The sequence below is a fragment of the Podarcis erhardii genome (assembly GCF_964252035.2).
Source record: "Podarcis erhardii genome assembly, chromosome: 16".
NCBI classification, from domain to species: domain Eukaryota; kingdom Metazoa; phylum Chordata; class Lepidosauria; order Squamata; family Lacertidae; genus Podarcis; species Podarcis erhardii.
Genome location: NC_138514.1, coordinates 16,423,300 through 16,437,051, shown reverse-complemented (window position 1 = coordinate 16,437,051; position 13,752 = coordinate 16,423,300). Strand labels below are relative to the sequence as shown.

General features: G+C 42.0%; 1 protein-coding gene across 10 annotated transcripts in view; it reads left to right on the top strand.

The window, feature by feature from the left end:
* The window catches only part of NCAM1 (neural cell adhesion molecule 1), a 222,811-nt gene that overhangs the window by 150,969 nt on the left and 58,090 nt on the right, over positions 1-13,752 (top strand). For 7 of the 10 annotated variants that reach the window (XM_081844365.1, XM_081844363.1, XM_081844367.1 and 4 more), the window contains exons 6-9: positions 614-731; positions 1,016-1,185; positions 4,042-4,184; positions 11,754-11,783. In XM_081844365.1, coding sequence (XP_081700491.1) covers positions 614-731; positions 1,016-1,185; positions 4,042-4,184; positions 11,754-11,783 — 461 coding nt within the window. The remainder of the gene's footprint in view (positions 1-613; positions 732-1,015; positions 1,186-4,041; positions 4,185-11,753; positions 11,784-13,752) is intronic. The other 3 variants (XM_081844366.1, XM_081844368.1, XM_081844372.1) reach the window with 1 other exon arrangement.

The window sequence follows — 13,752 nt, the reverse complement described above, 5'->3', positions numbered from 1 at the left end:
TTCTCACAACCAAGGAATTCAGAGGCATTTCATGGCCAAAATTCTCATGTAAAAATGACAAATGATGGCACATGAAGGTTTTCCTTTGGACTGGGACTGCTAACATGAACAATTCAAACTAAACAGCCAACCTTTTCAGGGAGTATAAGTTGAAGGGTAAAAGTTTTGTTTTTAGCATTGCACGTTGCATTAACTGAACGGAACAATATTTGAAGTGCCCAAAGTCACAGTTTGGCTGCATTTGAGCAGTGAAATGGCTTGTAGGTACTAAATAAACAGTACCGATATTTCACTTTCATGTTTCTGCATTTGTGTTGGTTTTTGTTTGCCATATTGCAGAGTTTTGATCAGTTGAGAATTTGGTGTTTTGGAGACAGTCGGAGTCCTTGCCCATAAACTCTGTTAGAATATTGCAAGAAGACTTCTTTTTAGTAATTATGCAACTAAATCAAACACCAAATAGTGGAGAGGCATAGAGTGCGGAGGACACCCAAGAACAGGACTCTTCTCTGGAGTCTATTTGGCAATGGTCTTGGCCTGTTTAGCGGCTCTGCTTCTCTATCTGCTGCTCATCAAAAGTGTATCTCTTGCTCTTTGTTTCTCTTTCTTTCAGTGCCTCCTACTGTTCGCTCCAAGCAGAGCACTGTGAATGCCACGGCAAATCTCAGCCAGTCAGTCAAACTCGTGTGTGATGCAGACGGCTTTCCAGAGCCAACCATCAGTTGGACCAAGTAAGATGTGCAGAATCTCCGGTCATGTTCATTAGCACTGTGCTAGCAGGTTTTAGTTGAGAGGGCACCGTTGCTATGGAACACCAGGGTGCCCCAAAAGGCTTAGTGTTGTTGTTTTGCTTTGACCCAAATTAATTCCCTCCAAGAGCATGGGTTGAGTAATAACATGATGCTTTCCTTTAACCTCCTTCAGTTCCAGTCACTTTACTTTTGAAAGCCAGCCCCAACTGATAAACCCCGCAGTTGAAATAACCACATCTGTCCATGTGCTTTGCATCCTTCAGGGATGGGGAATCAATAGAAAGAGGTGAGGATGATGAAAAGTACGGCTTCAGTTATGACGGCTCAGAGCTGACTATTCGCAAGGTGGAGAAGAACGACGAGGCAGAGTATCTCTGCATCGCTGAGAATAAAGCTGGCGAGCATGATGCCACCATACACCTCAAAGTCTTTGGTAAGTTGGGCTTTCATTGCTTCTAGTTCATTCTTTCTCCTCTCCGACCCAAAAATAAAGAGACAAAAGTTAGATATCTGTTGGAAGGTTTAGTTAAATTTCCTAAACACCTGTTTCTAAAAAAGACTCAAGGGTTCTTAAAGATTTAAAACATACGAAAACTAAAACAAGGTAGTGATTTAAATATATATATAAATATATAAGGCCTGATTTAAATAACCCGTTCCACTAGTGGAAGTCAGTGCAAAGACTCCAGCTGCCTCAACGGAGCTTCACCTCCTCTTCCCCCTGCACGCACCTTGTGCCTCCTCCAAATCCACTCTGGAGATCATGAGAACTTCCACAGCCCTGTGCATGGAGAGGAAAGGGGAGCTCATTCCGTCAGACAGGCAGAAACGGAAATGGAACCATCTCAATAGTGCTATGTCGAATTCCACCCATAATATCATAACCACACCACCCCAGTAGACAGAGCCTCAAATGCTTGGAAGTTCCCATGATGCAACTTGAAGTTATTTTTAAATAAGAAGTTTAAATACTTCCGTGTGTGTGTGTGCGCAGATAAATAGATGATAGATCGCTGTTGTTTGTTGTTTAGTCGTTTAGTTGTGTCCAACTATTCGTGACCCCATGGACCAGAGTACGCCAGGCACTCCTGTCTTCCACTGCCTCCCGCAGTTTGGTCAAACTCATGCTGGTAGCTTCAAGAACACTGTCCAACCATCTTGTCCTCTGTCATCCCCTTCTCCTTCTGTCCTCAATCTTTCCCAATATCTGGGTCTTTTCCAGGGAGTCTTCTCTTCTCATGATTTGGCCAAAGTATTGGAGTCTCAGCTTCAGGATCTGTCCTTCCAGTGAGCACTCAGGGCTGATTTCCTTAAGAATGGATAGATTTGATCTTCTTGCAGTCCATGGGACTCTCAAGAGTCTCCTCCAGCACCATAATTCAAAAGCATCAATTCTTCGGCGATCAGCCTTCTTTATGGTCTAGCTCTCACTTCCATACATCACCACTGGGAAAACCATAGCTTTAACTAAATAGAGATATAGATATATCTATATATAGATATATCTATATATAGATATATAGATATATCTATATATAGATATATCGATATATTGATATATTGATATATCGATATATAGATATATAGATACACACACACACACACACACACACACACACAGAGTCTAAAACAGCAGCAGCACATGTCTAAATATGTCTATACCTGGTACATAGATAAAAATGAGTTTGCTAGTCCCCAGCTTAGCTTCCCAGATTTCATGTAATATTTGACAAGTTTCTAAATCTTGAGAGAGCAATCCAAAAGGGTCAGGAGAGAGAATCAAATCACCCTTGTCTTCTGGACTCAACAGCAGAGTAGAAGGTAGGTGTGTGGGATCAGGGCCGTGGCTAGGGGGTGGCGAGGTGGGCCCCTGCCAGGGGTGCAGGCAATGGGGAGGGCCACAAAATTGGCTTAAAAATATGTCCGTAATTATAAATATTGATTATTGCCACATAAGAAATGGTTTTAAATAGAGGGTGAATTGAATGGGGGGGGGGGTTGGAGGAGAGGCAGAAAGAAGAGCTAATTTGTCCCTAGCTAGGGGGCGCAATCTAGGCAGTTCTGCCGGGGCACAAGATCACCTAGCTACTGCTCTGTGTGGGATACACTTTATCTTCTTATGTTCTGGGTTTGTGTAGTGTCTACCATTGTTGTTGTTATTATTGCTACTGGTGCTGCTACTAGTACTTCTACTGCTACTAGTTGCTTTCCTCACAAAAGTGACTTACAAAAGGATGATAAACATTAAAACCAATCATAACAACCACAACCACTAAAATACTCATTTTTGAGAGGAAGTTTCCCACCCATTGACTTTGGTTGTGGGAAATAAAGCTCCTGCACTGACATGGTTTTTCTCATGTTCCAGGAGCTTATCAGAGTGCCCTTCCCATCAGGATCCTGACCCACATGCACACACTTGGGGTGCTTCCTCTTGTGTGTGATGTCAGTGCCTTGATGTCTGAGGGGAACTAGCTGCAGACCTTCCCACAGCCTCCTGAAGGAGGCATCCTAGGTTAAATGTCTCACGACGTTGGACCTTTCCCTCTGCCATTAGATAGTGAGAACCAATCGACTCTATGGCCCCTGGGATGCCCTGGGTAAAAACAATGCCTAGTGAATATTCAGCTGCTCCTTAAAATCTCTTTCTGCAGTGTGCAGGAGCAAAAATATGCAAAATGAACAAGATTATTATGCAAATTAACTTTCATTATGGGATTATAGTGTACTTTAATATGATCCATCAAAAGCTAATGTTACATTGTATATTTTTTTCTGACTGTGTTTGATTTGTATTGTTTTGTTAAGTACCCTTGAATAAATGTTTATGAATGGCTGTACACAAATGCCTTAAAATAAAGAAACAAAGAAGTTAATTACATTTCAATTGTATGGATTTTAGTGACAGAATTTGAGCACAATCCTATGTATCCTCAGAAGGACACTTATATTGGTCTTATTTCTAGGTTGTTATTGGAGTGCAGCCAATATTTGGTTGGATTGTAGCCTTATATTACTATCTAGTACTATTGTTCTTAAAAATAATAAATTGATTATTAAGATTCATGTCTACAGTTGCAAAGCCCTGATAGGTTTTGGTTCCCTTATGCCTACAACTAGTAATGGTCAGACTCTTGGCAATTCCCAAGGAAATAAATGGGAATGGAATTTATTTTGATGAGCCTTGCTCAGTTGTGACTCCTCAGAGGACGTTGCCCTGTGTTTTCAGACAACATAAACCAACAACCAAATAAACCTTCTTTTGTGTGCTTTTGTACCCTTTATTTAGCAAAACCCAAAATCACCTATGTGGAGAACAAAACTGCTATGGAACTGGAAGACCAGATCACTCTGACCTGTGAAGCTTCTGGAGACCCCATCCCCTCCATCACGTGGAGGACCTCTACACGGAACATCAGTAATGAAGAGAAGGTATTGCTTCACCTTAGGTCCAGTCCTCCTGCAGCAGGGCAATAAAATCAGGGGAAGTAGAAGGCCCAGGAGCCTCCTCTACTCCCTCTCAACTGGCAATATAATGTTGCACACTGGAACCGCTGTTCCTCTAAGCTTGGTTCACATGCAGATAGTAATATTTAATATTTACATTATTTCAGTATCCCATGCAACAACTCTCTAGGGTTCACCAAGATTAGATTTCTCACATTAGGGACGCGAGTTGGGACATGGTTTGGATTTCATTTTAATAAGGACTTACCATATTTTTCGCCCCATAGGGCGCACCGGCCCATAGGACGCACTTATTTTGGGGGGGGGAATAAAGGGGGGAAAATTATTCCCCCCCCAAGCCCCAAAGAGCAAAGAAGCCATGACAGCGAGCGGGATGGACCCCGCTCGCTGTCCTGGCTTCGTTTTTAGCTTCGGGGCTGGGGGTCCGGGAGCAAAGGCGAGGTTGCACAACCTCGCCATCGCTCCCGGAGCTTGCCAGCCTGGGGGGATAGCTTCCTGAAGCCTGGAGAGCGAGAGGGGTCGGTGCGCACCGACCCCTCTCATTCTCCAGGCTTCAGCGAAAGCCTGCATTCGCCCCATAGGACGCACACACATTTCCCCTTCATTTTTGGAGGGGAAAAAGTGTGTCCTATAGGGCGAAAAATACGGTACCTAACTTTCCATTTTTAAGGCTATATGTGAACCAAAACACACCTATCTTTCGAAATTCATATATTTTGCAATGCAGTTCCCCTGCCAAAAAGATGTGTATATTAGGAGAAAATGTGCCTTAAAATGCATTATACTAAAGATGATTTCTTGCAAAAATGTGTACGTTAGGTAAAATTGGATCCTGAAAGGTATATACGTAGTAGGAAAAATTGGCAATAAAATTCAGAGTCATGAGACTTTTTTCAAACAGAATTGCACACTGATGCTGAAATGTCATGAACTGAACTTAAAACTGGAGAAATGGGAAACTAATGAAATTCAAAATTGACAGATTCCCCCTTCCCTTTCCCACACTGCTAATGGAGGATTCAAGACGAAGGAAAGCGTAACATAGCTATAGCTACCAAGAGAGTCAACAGATGAGGTGGAATTTGAATTGGGGACTCCCTGGCTTACACCTTTGGCTGCTATTCTATCAAGGCATGTTCCCAAAATGTCACGCAAATCCCTTGAAGGATAAACGGCTGCTGACAACTAACCTGATTCCACTGTAGAAAGCCAATGGATCTCACTGTAGCCCTTACCTCTGGGTCCCCCATGTCCAATTAGCATAGATCAGAATATCTGTCATTGACATGGAGACTCTTGGTGTGATTGTAAGAATCCATATAGTATGATACATTGCAAAAAAAACACACCATGATGGATAGTTGGGGGCTGGGTTCAGCAGTCTCCTGTGATGTGTGCAATACATATATTGGCCTGTTGAGAGGTAGCAGAACAGGGTGAAACTAGCCTCATACAATTTCATTGCCCTTGTTGTATGTTAAGGTAGGATTCATATTTATGTCAGCTTAGCAAAAAAACACCCTGCCTTAGTAATTTGCAACCCTGCAATGGCTTCACATAATGGAACTTGCCTGAGCTAAGCCATCAAGAGAGAGCCAGGAGACAAAGGGTATGTGCTAGGGACCAAGTCTAGAGCCAGGAAAGGCTTTTATTTCTGAGGCCAGGTCCTAGGACTAATAGGGAGGTTTTATAGCCCTTTCTGTCGACTACAACCAAAAACCAGCCTGGGTGGGTGGAATCATTCTAGTATCTGGTGACCTTCCACTGTCGATGGTACACTGTGTGGAGGAGCTATGTGTTATTGATTCTAGCCCCAGGTAACAGAACCAATTCTCCATCTACTTCTCCTTGCATGGTTGCCCAGAGGCGATTTCTTAACCACACACGAAGAAATGATTATTTATTTGCAGACCTAAATAATCAATTCCATTGCTTCCCAGGAGCTTGCTGGATCTGTAGCCTCTTGGGAGGTGCATGTTTTTGTTCCTTTCTGACCGCCAAACATGCAAGGAAAGTTGTACCCATCCTTTTGCTCTTAGATGATGGGCTGGGTATAGGTGCTGCGATTCCAGTGTGCAACAGCCATTACAGCAACTACCAAAAGCAGAAGTTGCTTGGGAGAAATTGGGGGGTGAGGGAAGGGAGAGATTCATATGTAGCCTAAAAACATTCTGTGGACCCAAATGAGCCTGTTCATTCTTTTTTCTCTTGATATCCTGCACTTTTACTCTTTCACGCTGCACGTAACTCCAGGCACAAAAGCCCTGGCTGCCTTTGTGCTCGCTTGTTAACTGTCGTCGACCACATATCGAAACCATTTTTTTGTTCTTGATGGCAAAAATAATTAGCAGTTTTGAAATAAAGATGATGTCTTCAGTTTGGATGTGGCCAGAAGCTGCACAGGGCTGGCCGCTTGTCATAATAGTCCCATGTGAATAGCAAGTGAATAAAGAAAGGGAGAACATTGCTCAGTTCTTATGCAGCTACAAATTCAAGCAGTGCTTATTAGTTAATTGCATTTAAGGTCAAAGAAAAGTGTTGAACCTTTTTCATTAGTTACGACAGTGTAGAAAAATAGGGAATTCAGATCCAAACACATACTGTATATAGAGAGCAGAATGGTTTGGAGGCATTGGACTTCTTTGTATGTCATGATAAGCTACAGTTTGTCTTGAGCCGTGTTTTCATTGTGAACAGGCTTCTCTCCTGCCACGCAAGTTCCTGTCTGACTTCTCGGTTTATTTTTGGCTTGCTGTTTAAGGTTTGGTTAAGGCAAACAAATCACAGTCCAGGTTCAAATGACACAAGAAGCCATACTATAGATTGTTTGAGCCACGTGGGAAGGCATGTTTATTTAGAAAAATGGATAGACCAAATCAAAATCAAGTACCAGTATATTTTTAAAGCATATTTTAGGATTAAATTTGTTCAGAAGTGTGCATATTGAGCTAAAATGCTGATCTAAATATATGTTTTATGGTAAAAATACATATTAAAATACGAATACATCCTTAAATGCGAATTATCATCTGGATTAGTTTAAAAAAATGGGAAAGTAGATTAATGTGGAAATGAGACAGAATAAACTTATGAACGAACACATGGAAAACAGACACAAACCAGAAATAGACTAATCCACTATCTATAGTTCCCTATGTTCAGCTACTAATGGCAGCATTTTCTGTGTTCAAATATAGCATGAGAATTCATTGTAAATCAGCCAAACAATGCGCAAAGCTGGGAGAGGTGGCTGAGTTATTTTTCCCTGAGGAATTTCCCCTTCAAGAAGCTCAGAGTAAAACTGCTAAATATTTTTGAAACGTTCACTTCTGCCGTTGAACACTCTATGCTAAGGAACTATAAAGGTTCATCCTCCTTTGGATAGTTTCTAATGGAGACTGGAATGGGCAGGGGGAAGAGAAACGTGAAGAATTTAGAGCTGTTGCTGCTGCTGCTGCTGTTGTTGTTGCTACTGCTGCTGCTGTTTTGTCTGGTGTGTGGGCTGGATGCCTTGCTGATGAGTTTCCTCGTTCTTTGTATATTGCCATTACATTCCAGTTAATTTTCAGGCATTTATGCTTTGGTTTTGTCATTAGTTCAAACAAGAGATCTGTGCTATGGGAACAGACTAAGCAAGTGTGGGGTGAAGCAAAATGGCAACAAATAGGCCTCCTAAACCATCAGTGCTTAATATTGTTAGCACACCATAATAAAAGGAGGAGTGGAGTTGATTTAGCAGATCCTTCCCCAACTGGGTACCCTCCAGATGCATGCAATTACAAATTTTATCTTCATTTTTGAGAATTCATAATTCTGGCTGGAGTTGATGAGAGTTGGAGTCCAACAACATCTGAAGGGCACCAGTTGGGGAAGTCTAGTTTAGTTCAGCAGCCAAAATTGTAATTCCCATCTTCCAGCAGTGGTTCATTTCTGACTAACAGATGATGGGGACTGAACAGTAAGGATGAATTATCACTTCCTTTCCTGGCTCATGAATTTCCATGAAACATCTCTCGGTTCTTGTTGACCACAGGAAGCTGGGTTAAATGGGTCTTTTGATCTGATTCCACATGGCAGCTTAGTTCTTATCACAGTAACTCTCAAATGTCACAGCTAAATACCAGTGCATGGTATGCATTTGTATTAATCAGCAGATGGCAGGACATAGTTCCAGTTGTCCAAACCAGTGAAGCCTGGGGTTAGTCCAGTTTCTCTTGCATGAGAATTAAACTGGACTAGATCCTTGCGAGGTTTACCAGGTTGTCGAACGGATGATCAGGTGTTTGTTATTCAAAACTGTTGATTATGTGAATGAATGGGATTTGTGCAAAAGCTTAGAGGTGCCCATTGACTGTGCAAACAGTATAATCTAGTTGCAGTCAAGTCAAGGCGTTATCTAGATACAGGAACTGTTCTGTCTATGGATCAGTTGTGCTGCCAGGAATGGTGCCTTGTGTGGTGGTGGGAATCTTCATGTGCAACACCATGTCTGCTATCAGTTATGCAGCTTCTCTTGGTGAAACAGAAGAAATACACACAACCTTAGGGCTGGTTGCTTGCCAACGTTCTTAGGCCCACTGTCCCCAGCAGCCAAAGCTGATAGAGCTTGGTTTGCATTGTGCAAAGCCTCCAGCTCGGTGCACAGTGGTAATGCTAAGAGTTACACCTGGTAGACAGTTTAAGGGAGCGGAGGTAGCCAAGTAACCCTCTCCCATCTACCTCCCCCTCATGCACATAAACTTATTTGCCTCTGTTTTGGAAACTTAGGCTGAGGATCTGGAACTCCTCAAGAAGGTTTGGCCCAGCAGCCTTTAAAAAATAAAAATAAAATGAGTATTTCAACAAGTTGTATACCAGTTGGTCACAGTCAGCTCTAAGCAGTGTTGCCCCAACCTCTTGCCCTAAGTTGTCAGACCAAACTATAGATGTATGATTAATAAAGATAAGGTACACCTTTAGGCACCAGGCAAAAACGTTCCTCTTTAACCAGGCCTTTGACTGATAGACATCCAATGCCCTTTTAAAATGCGTTGTGGAAGGGTGGGCGGTTATTGGGTTGTCTTTGTTCTTGTTTTTATTACGTATTTTCTGTTTTTTATATGTTGTGAACCACCCTGAGATCTACAAGTATAGGGCGGTGTACAAATTTAATAAATAAATAAAATAAAATAAAAACTAAATAGATGGAAAAGACACATTGATCCCATTTTTCATATTAGCTGCCTTCCCAACACACTTGGCAAAGGGTTTATAGGGGTTCTGCTTATTGGAGAATTAGCTAAATTTACTAAATTATATACCTCTGGCCCCTCCCTATCATTGTGATAGATTTTACCTTTGTGAGTTGGTATCATAGTAAAACGAGAACCCATACACTTAGGAGGGGCTAACCTGTGAGCCTCTGGCTGCTCTTAGACTCTTAAGACCCATCAGCCCCAGCTAGCATGGCCAATAGCTAGAGAAATTGGGTTAGAGTCCAATCAGGTTGGTCATCCATGCCATAAAGTCAGGACGGGAATTGGAGTACAGGGGATAATCTTTTTCTTCTCCAGAAAACCTCCAGTCAGTTTCCCCCACCTGACTGCCTCTTAGCTCATGATTTATAATTCAAGTTTGTCAAGGTTAGTTGTAATGCTATATAAATCATTGTCAAGGCAATCAGTCAATCGTCTCTTTTGTGCCAAATTCCCTAGCTCCAATTAGTAGTGCCTCCACCAAAATAAATGTCTTGTACATACTTTTGAATATGATCTTCAAAAGGATTGATTTTGTTAGAAATGCCTGGAGTTTTGCCCACTTCAATGCAGCTTTAATGATGATAATTACAAATAATAATTAGCATTTATATAGTGTTTTAAATAACTAAAAGTACTTCTTATCTATTATTTTAGTATTCCTTAACATGACTTGTAAGTTGGGGTCAGTACTATTCTCCCCATGTTGCAGATGGGGTAAACTGAGACTGAGAGTTGACTTAACTAGATCCTTATAGGGAGTTTATTGAACTTGGGGCTTATGGATTTGTAGTGCATATGTTTGTTGCAAGAAGGAAATGTCCTTACTCCTTCTGTTTTGGTTCTCCCAGTTGTGTTTGGGAAGAACATCCGGTGGGGCTCAGCACAAGGCCAAAGTTCCTTTAGATTAACGTCAGCCGTGTCAATGATTTCAGGTTGCTGCTTAGGAGGAGTCAGGGCAATATGGCTAAAGACTTGCTCCTGCGTATGATGGGTAACTAGGCTTGTTTGTAATGTAGTCTTACACATATACAAGCACTCGTATTTGCATGCAAGTCTCTTATGTGAGTAGCTGTCACCTGAAGTTGCAGATTGGGTCCCCCCATTGTATTGATCGGGGACGTTCTACAGAGGGAAGAATCCTCAGGGCAGCTGTGGGTTCTCCTACATCAATACAATTGTGGTGGCTGGAGATGATGTGAGTTGTTGTCCAGAACATCTGGAGGGCATCAGGTTGGTGAAGGCTCTAAGCACTTCCTGAGTCAGAGCAGAGACAGAAATTGTTGAGGCAGGGTTTGTGTGCATGCAGTATGTCGGAAACTGTGGTCATTGTCAGAGCTGGTGGCGCTGACCTTGCTGGGAATGATTTGGGAAACAGGTGCCTCATTGCTCATCCTCACTCCCTGAACATGCCATTTGTGTTTGGTGTCCATTGGCCTTTGTGTCTGTTGCTGCCATCCAAACATCCGCAGTGTTCACTGCACCCAAAGTCTTGCATCTTCCTGGTCGTGTGATTCTATTACCAGGTGATTATGGACTCCTTTTACTGCAGCAGATTAAACCAGGAAAATGGGCATAGGTGGAAAACGTCCTTGGGTTTCAGGTAGTAGAGAAATTGACCCCGAGGTTTAAATTGGATTCTACATTTCTTGTTTTCAATAGATTTCAAATTTTGCTTCTTTTTTCTGATATGAGCATTCTTGCCTCTTTAACAGCATGCATCATAATAATATGATATAACATAAAAAGAAAATATGCTTGTATGCATGCATGAGAAAGCATTTAAAATGTGTTGCTTTAATAGCTGTTCTCTGCTTGTGGACACAGAGTAATATGCTTATGCCGTGCCAGGAAAACATTTCTGTCCATATCTTTGCATTGCAAAGCTGCTGCAGTGGGGCAGGGGTGGGGGTGTCGCTGGGATTGCTGCCATTGGGGGCTGCTTGCGGCAAAATAGTGTGACAAAGCCAAATGTGCAGATTAAGTTGCCTTGCTGCTGAGCAGAAGCAGAGTCTGCAAATGATAATTTAGCCCTTGATCAATCAAACTTGGGGTTGTTGTTGTTGCTTTAATTACTGATTTGGAACAAATACCAGGGAATGGAGGTCCCACCGTAATCCCCCTCGCCCTTCATTGTCCCACCCACCTCACCTCCCTTCTTAAATTTGGTTTCGCATGTGCACGGAATGCAGTGTGATGCATACAACGTATTAACTGAAGCGGGGGAAGCAACAACATTTGTAAACATTTATTGCTCTTTTTTTGTGTGTGTTGTGTTTTATCTATCTGTTCTCTCCAGGCTTCATGGACCCGGCCCGAGAAACAAGAGGTATAAGATTACCAGACAAATAGCCAATCTTCTCTAGCTTTGTGTATATATGTGTATAAATATGTATTTAAATGTTGTGGATTAACAAATTTCTTGTAGCAGTAAGCAACCCAACTAAATCTAGTATTAATAATGTAACTGCATTGGTGTTGATTATCTATATATCTACTATAATAAGTTCAAGCTATCTGATGGTAGCTCTAGAAACCTCTTTCTGTCCTACTGCATCTTTGGATGAGCAAGCACAGTGTCTTTGGAATGGGACAAACATCACCAAGGACCTCCACCGTGGGGCTTTGGTGGGATTAAAGTGGACCTGTGATGTTCAATAACAATGAACAATATTCTTCATTTTGGACTTAGAAGGCTGAAAGCTGTTTTAGGCACAAATTCCCAAAGCAAAGTTCTTAAAAGCATTGTTCATCCATGACATCCATGGGCTCATGGAGTAAGGTAAGGGTGAGTTGGTAATTCCCCTCATCTCAGAATTTGTGCTCACAGCCCACTTAGCCCAGCTCAAATTCACTTGTTTGCTCATTCTCCTTCAGTTAGGCACGTTCTGCTCTCCTTTAAAATGTTTGCATCACATTCCATCTCAGAAGCAGTGCAGTTACCTATCTCAAAGTCTATGTGTTCTCCAGAAGATGGTCCTATAGACTACATTTAGAGATGGGTAATTGGCTGACCTAGGTGTCGAACTGGAGCTCCTATCTGTATTATATGGATCACCAACTTCAGCCACAGTGCAACAGAGAGGGATTGATCGCGTGCATTCATCCCACATCCATCAAGTTTGGACTTCATGCTCAATTTTGTGATTGGGAAATTGGGAGCAGGAAGGGAAGGGGATAATTTAAATCGTAACCCTACTTTAGCAAAGATGATCTTGACCAACAGCTTCCATTAAACTGGGATTGTGTACCGAGCAAATGAAACGTGTGTTGCATAAACTGGATGGGGTAGACTTCTTGAAATGCGTCAGAACCGCGTACTAGTAAACATGACCCGGCTTATAGCAAAATCAGTCTGAGAAGTCTGGTGAAAGAAACTGTGGGTTCTGCTGTGGTTCTCATAATTTCTTTAGCTGCTGCTTAGAGTTCCAAACTCTTAAGAGCCAAAACACAACAACATGCTGGAGATGCTAGCTGAATCATCCTTTCTTCCATTTCTTCATTATGTATGTATCTATGGCAGGAGATGAGAAGGGTTATTCTTACTCTAATGGGAACTCTGTAGGATGAGCTTCTGTCATTTCTTGGTCATTTCTGTGATCTGCTTCTGAAACCAGGCAGAAGGCAGATCGTCCTTTGCTGCTAGACCAGTTTCTAGATGAACCACCTTCACTTGCCAGGTGCTGGGTCTGTTGGAAAGAATACTGAATTAGCCTGATAAGAACCTCTTTTAAGTAAGAATGCATTAGGATGATCACAGATCGTCAAGGGCTTGAGCTAGGTGTGATTCTGGAAATGCATGAGGGCATATTCAATGTCTTCCTGTTTTGCCAGAAGAAGTCTTGGGGGAGCCTGATATGAATTTGAGCTGAAAAGAGAGACTTTAACCATTTCCGCAGTGCATGGTTAGCCATAGACTGATGGTTAGCCATAGGAAGAAGAAATTTGCATGACGGCAAAGCCCCATAGCCCCATGCAGTGACTTCCTTTTGGAAAATAAGATGCATTCATGCCCAGTTTGGCCATAATCCTTAGGTCTTACGAGAAACTGAGTCTAGACAGTTTTGCTTTTATAAAATGTGAAATATGTTGGTGGATTGCAGGGTTCCTAGTAAACAGAAAAAGATGGTAAGAACTCAAGTCAGCCCACCATCTTTCTACATCCATTTGTATATAATTTAATATCCTCCGTGCTGCATGTGCTGTTTTACTACTGAAAGGTGGTGCTCATAAACTCCAGTTCTCTAAGAATGTATTCATTTGCTTATTCCACAAGGTTGTTTTTCCTCAGAGTATTT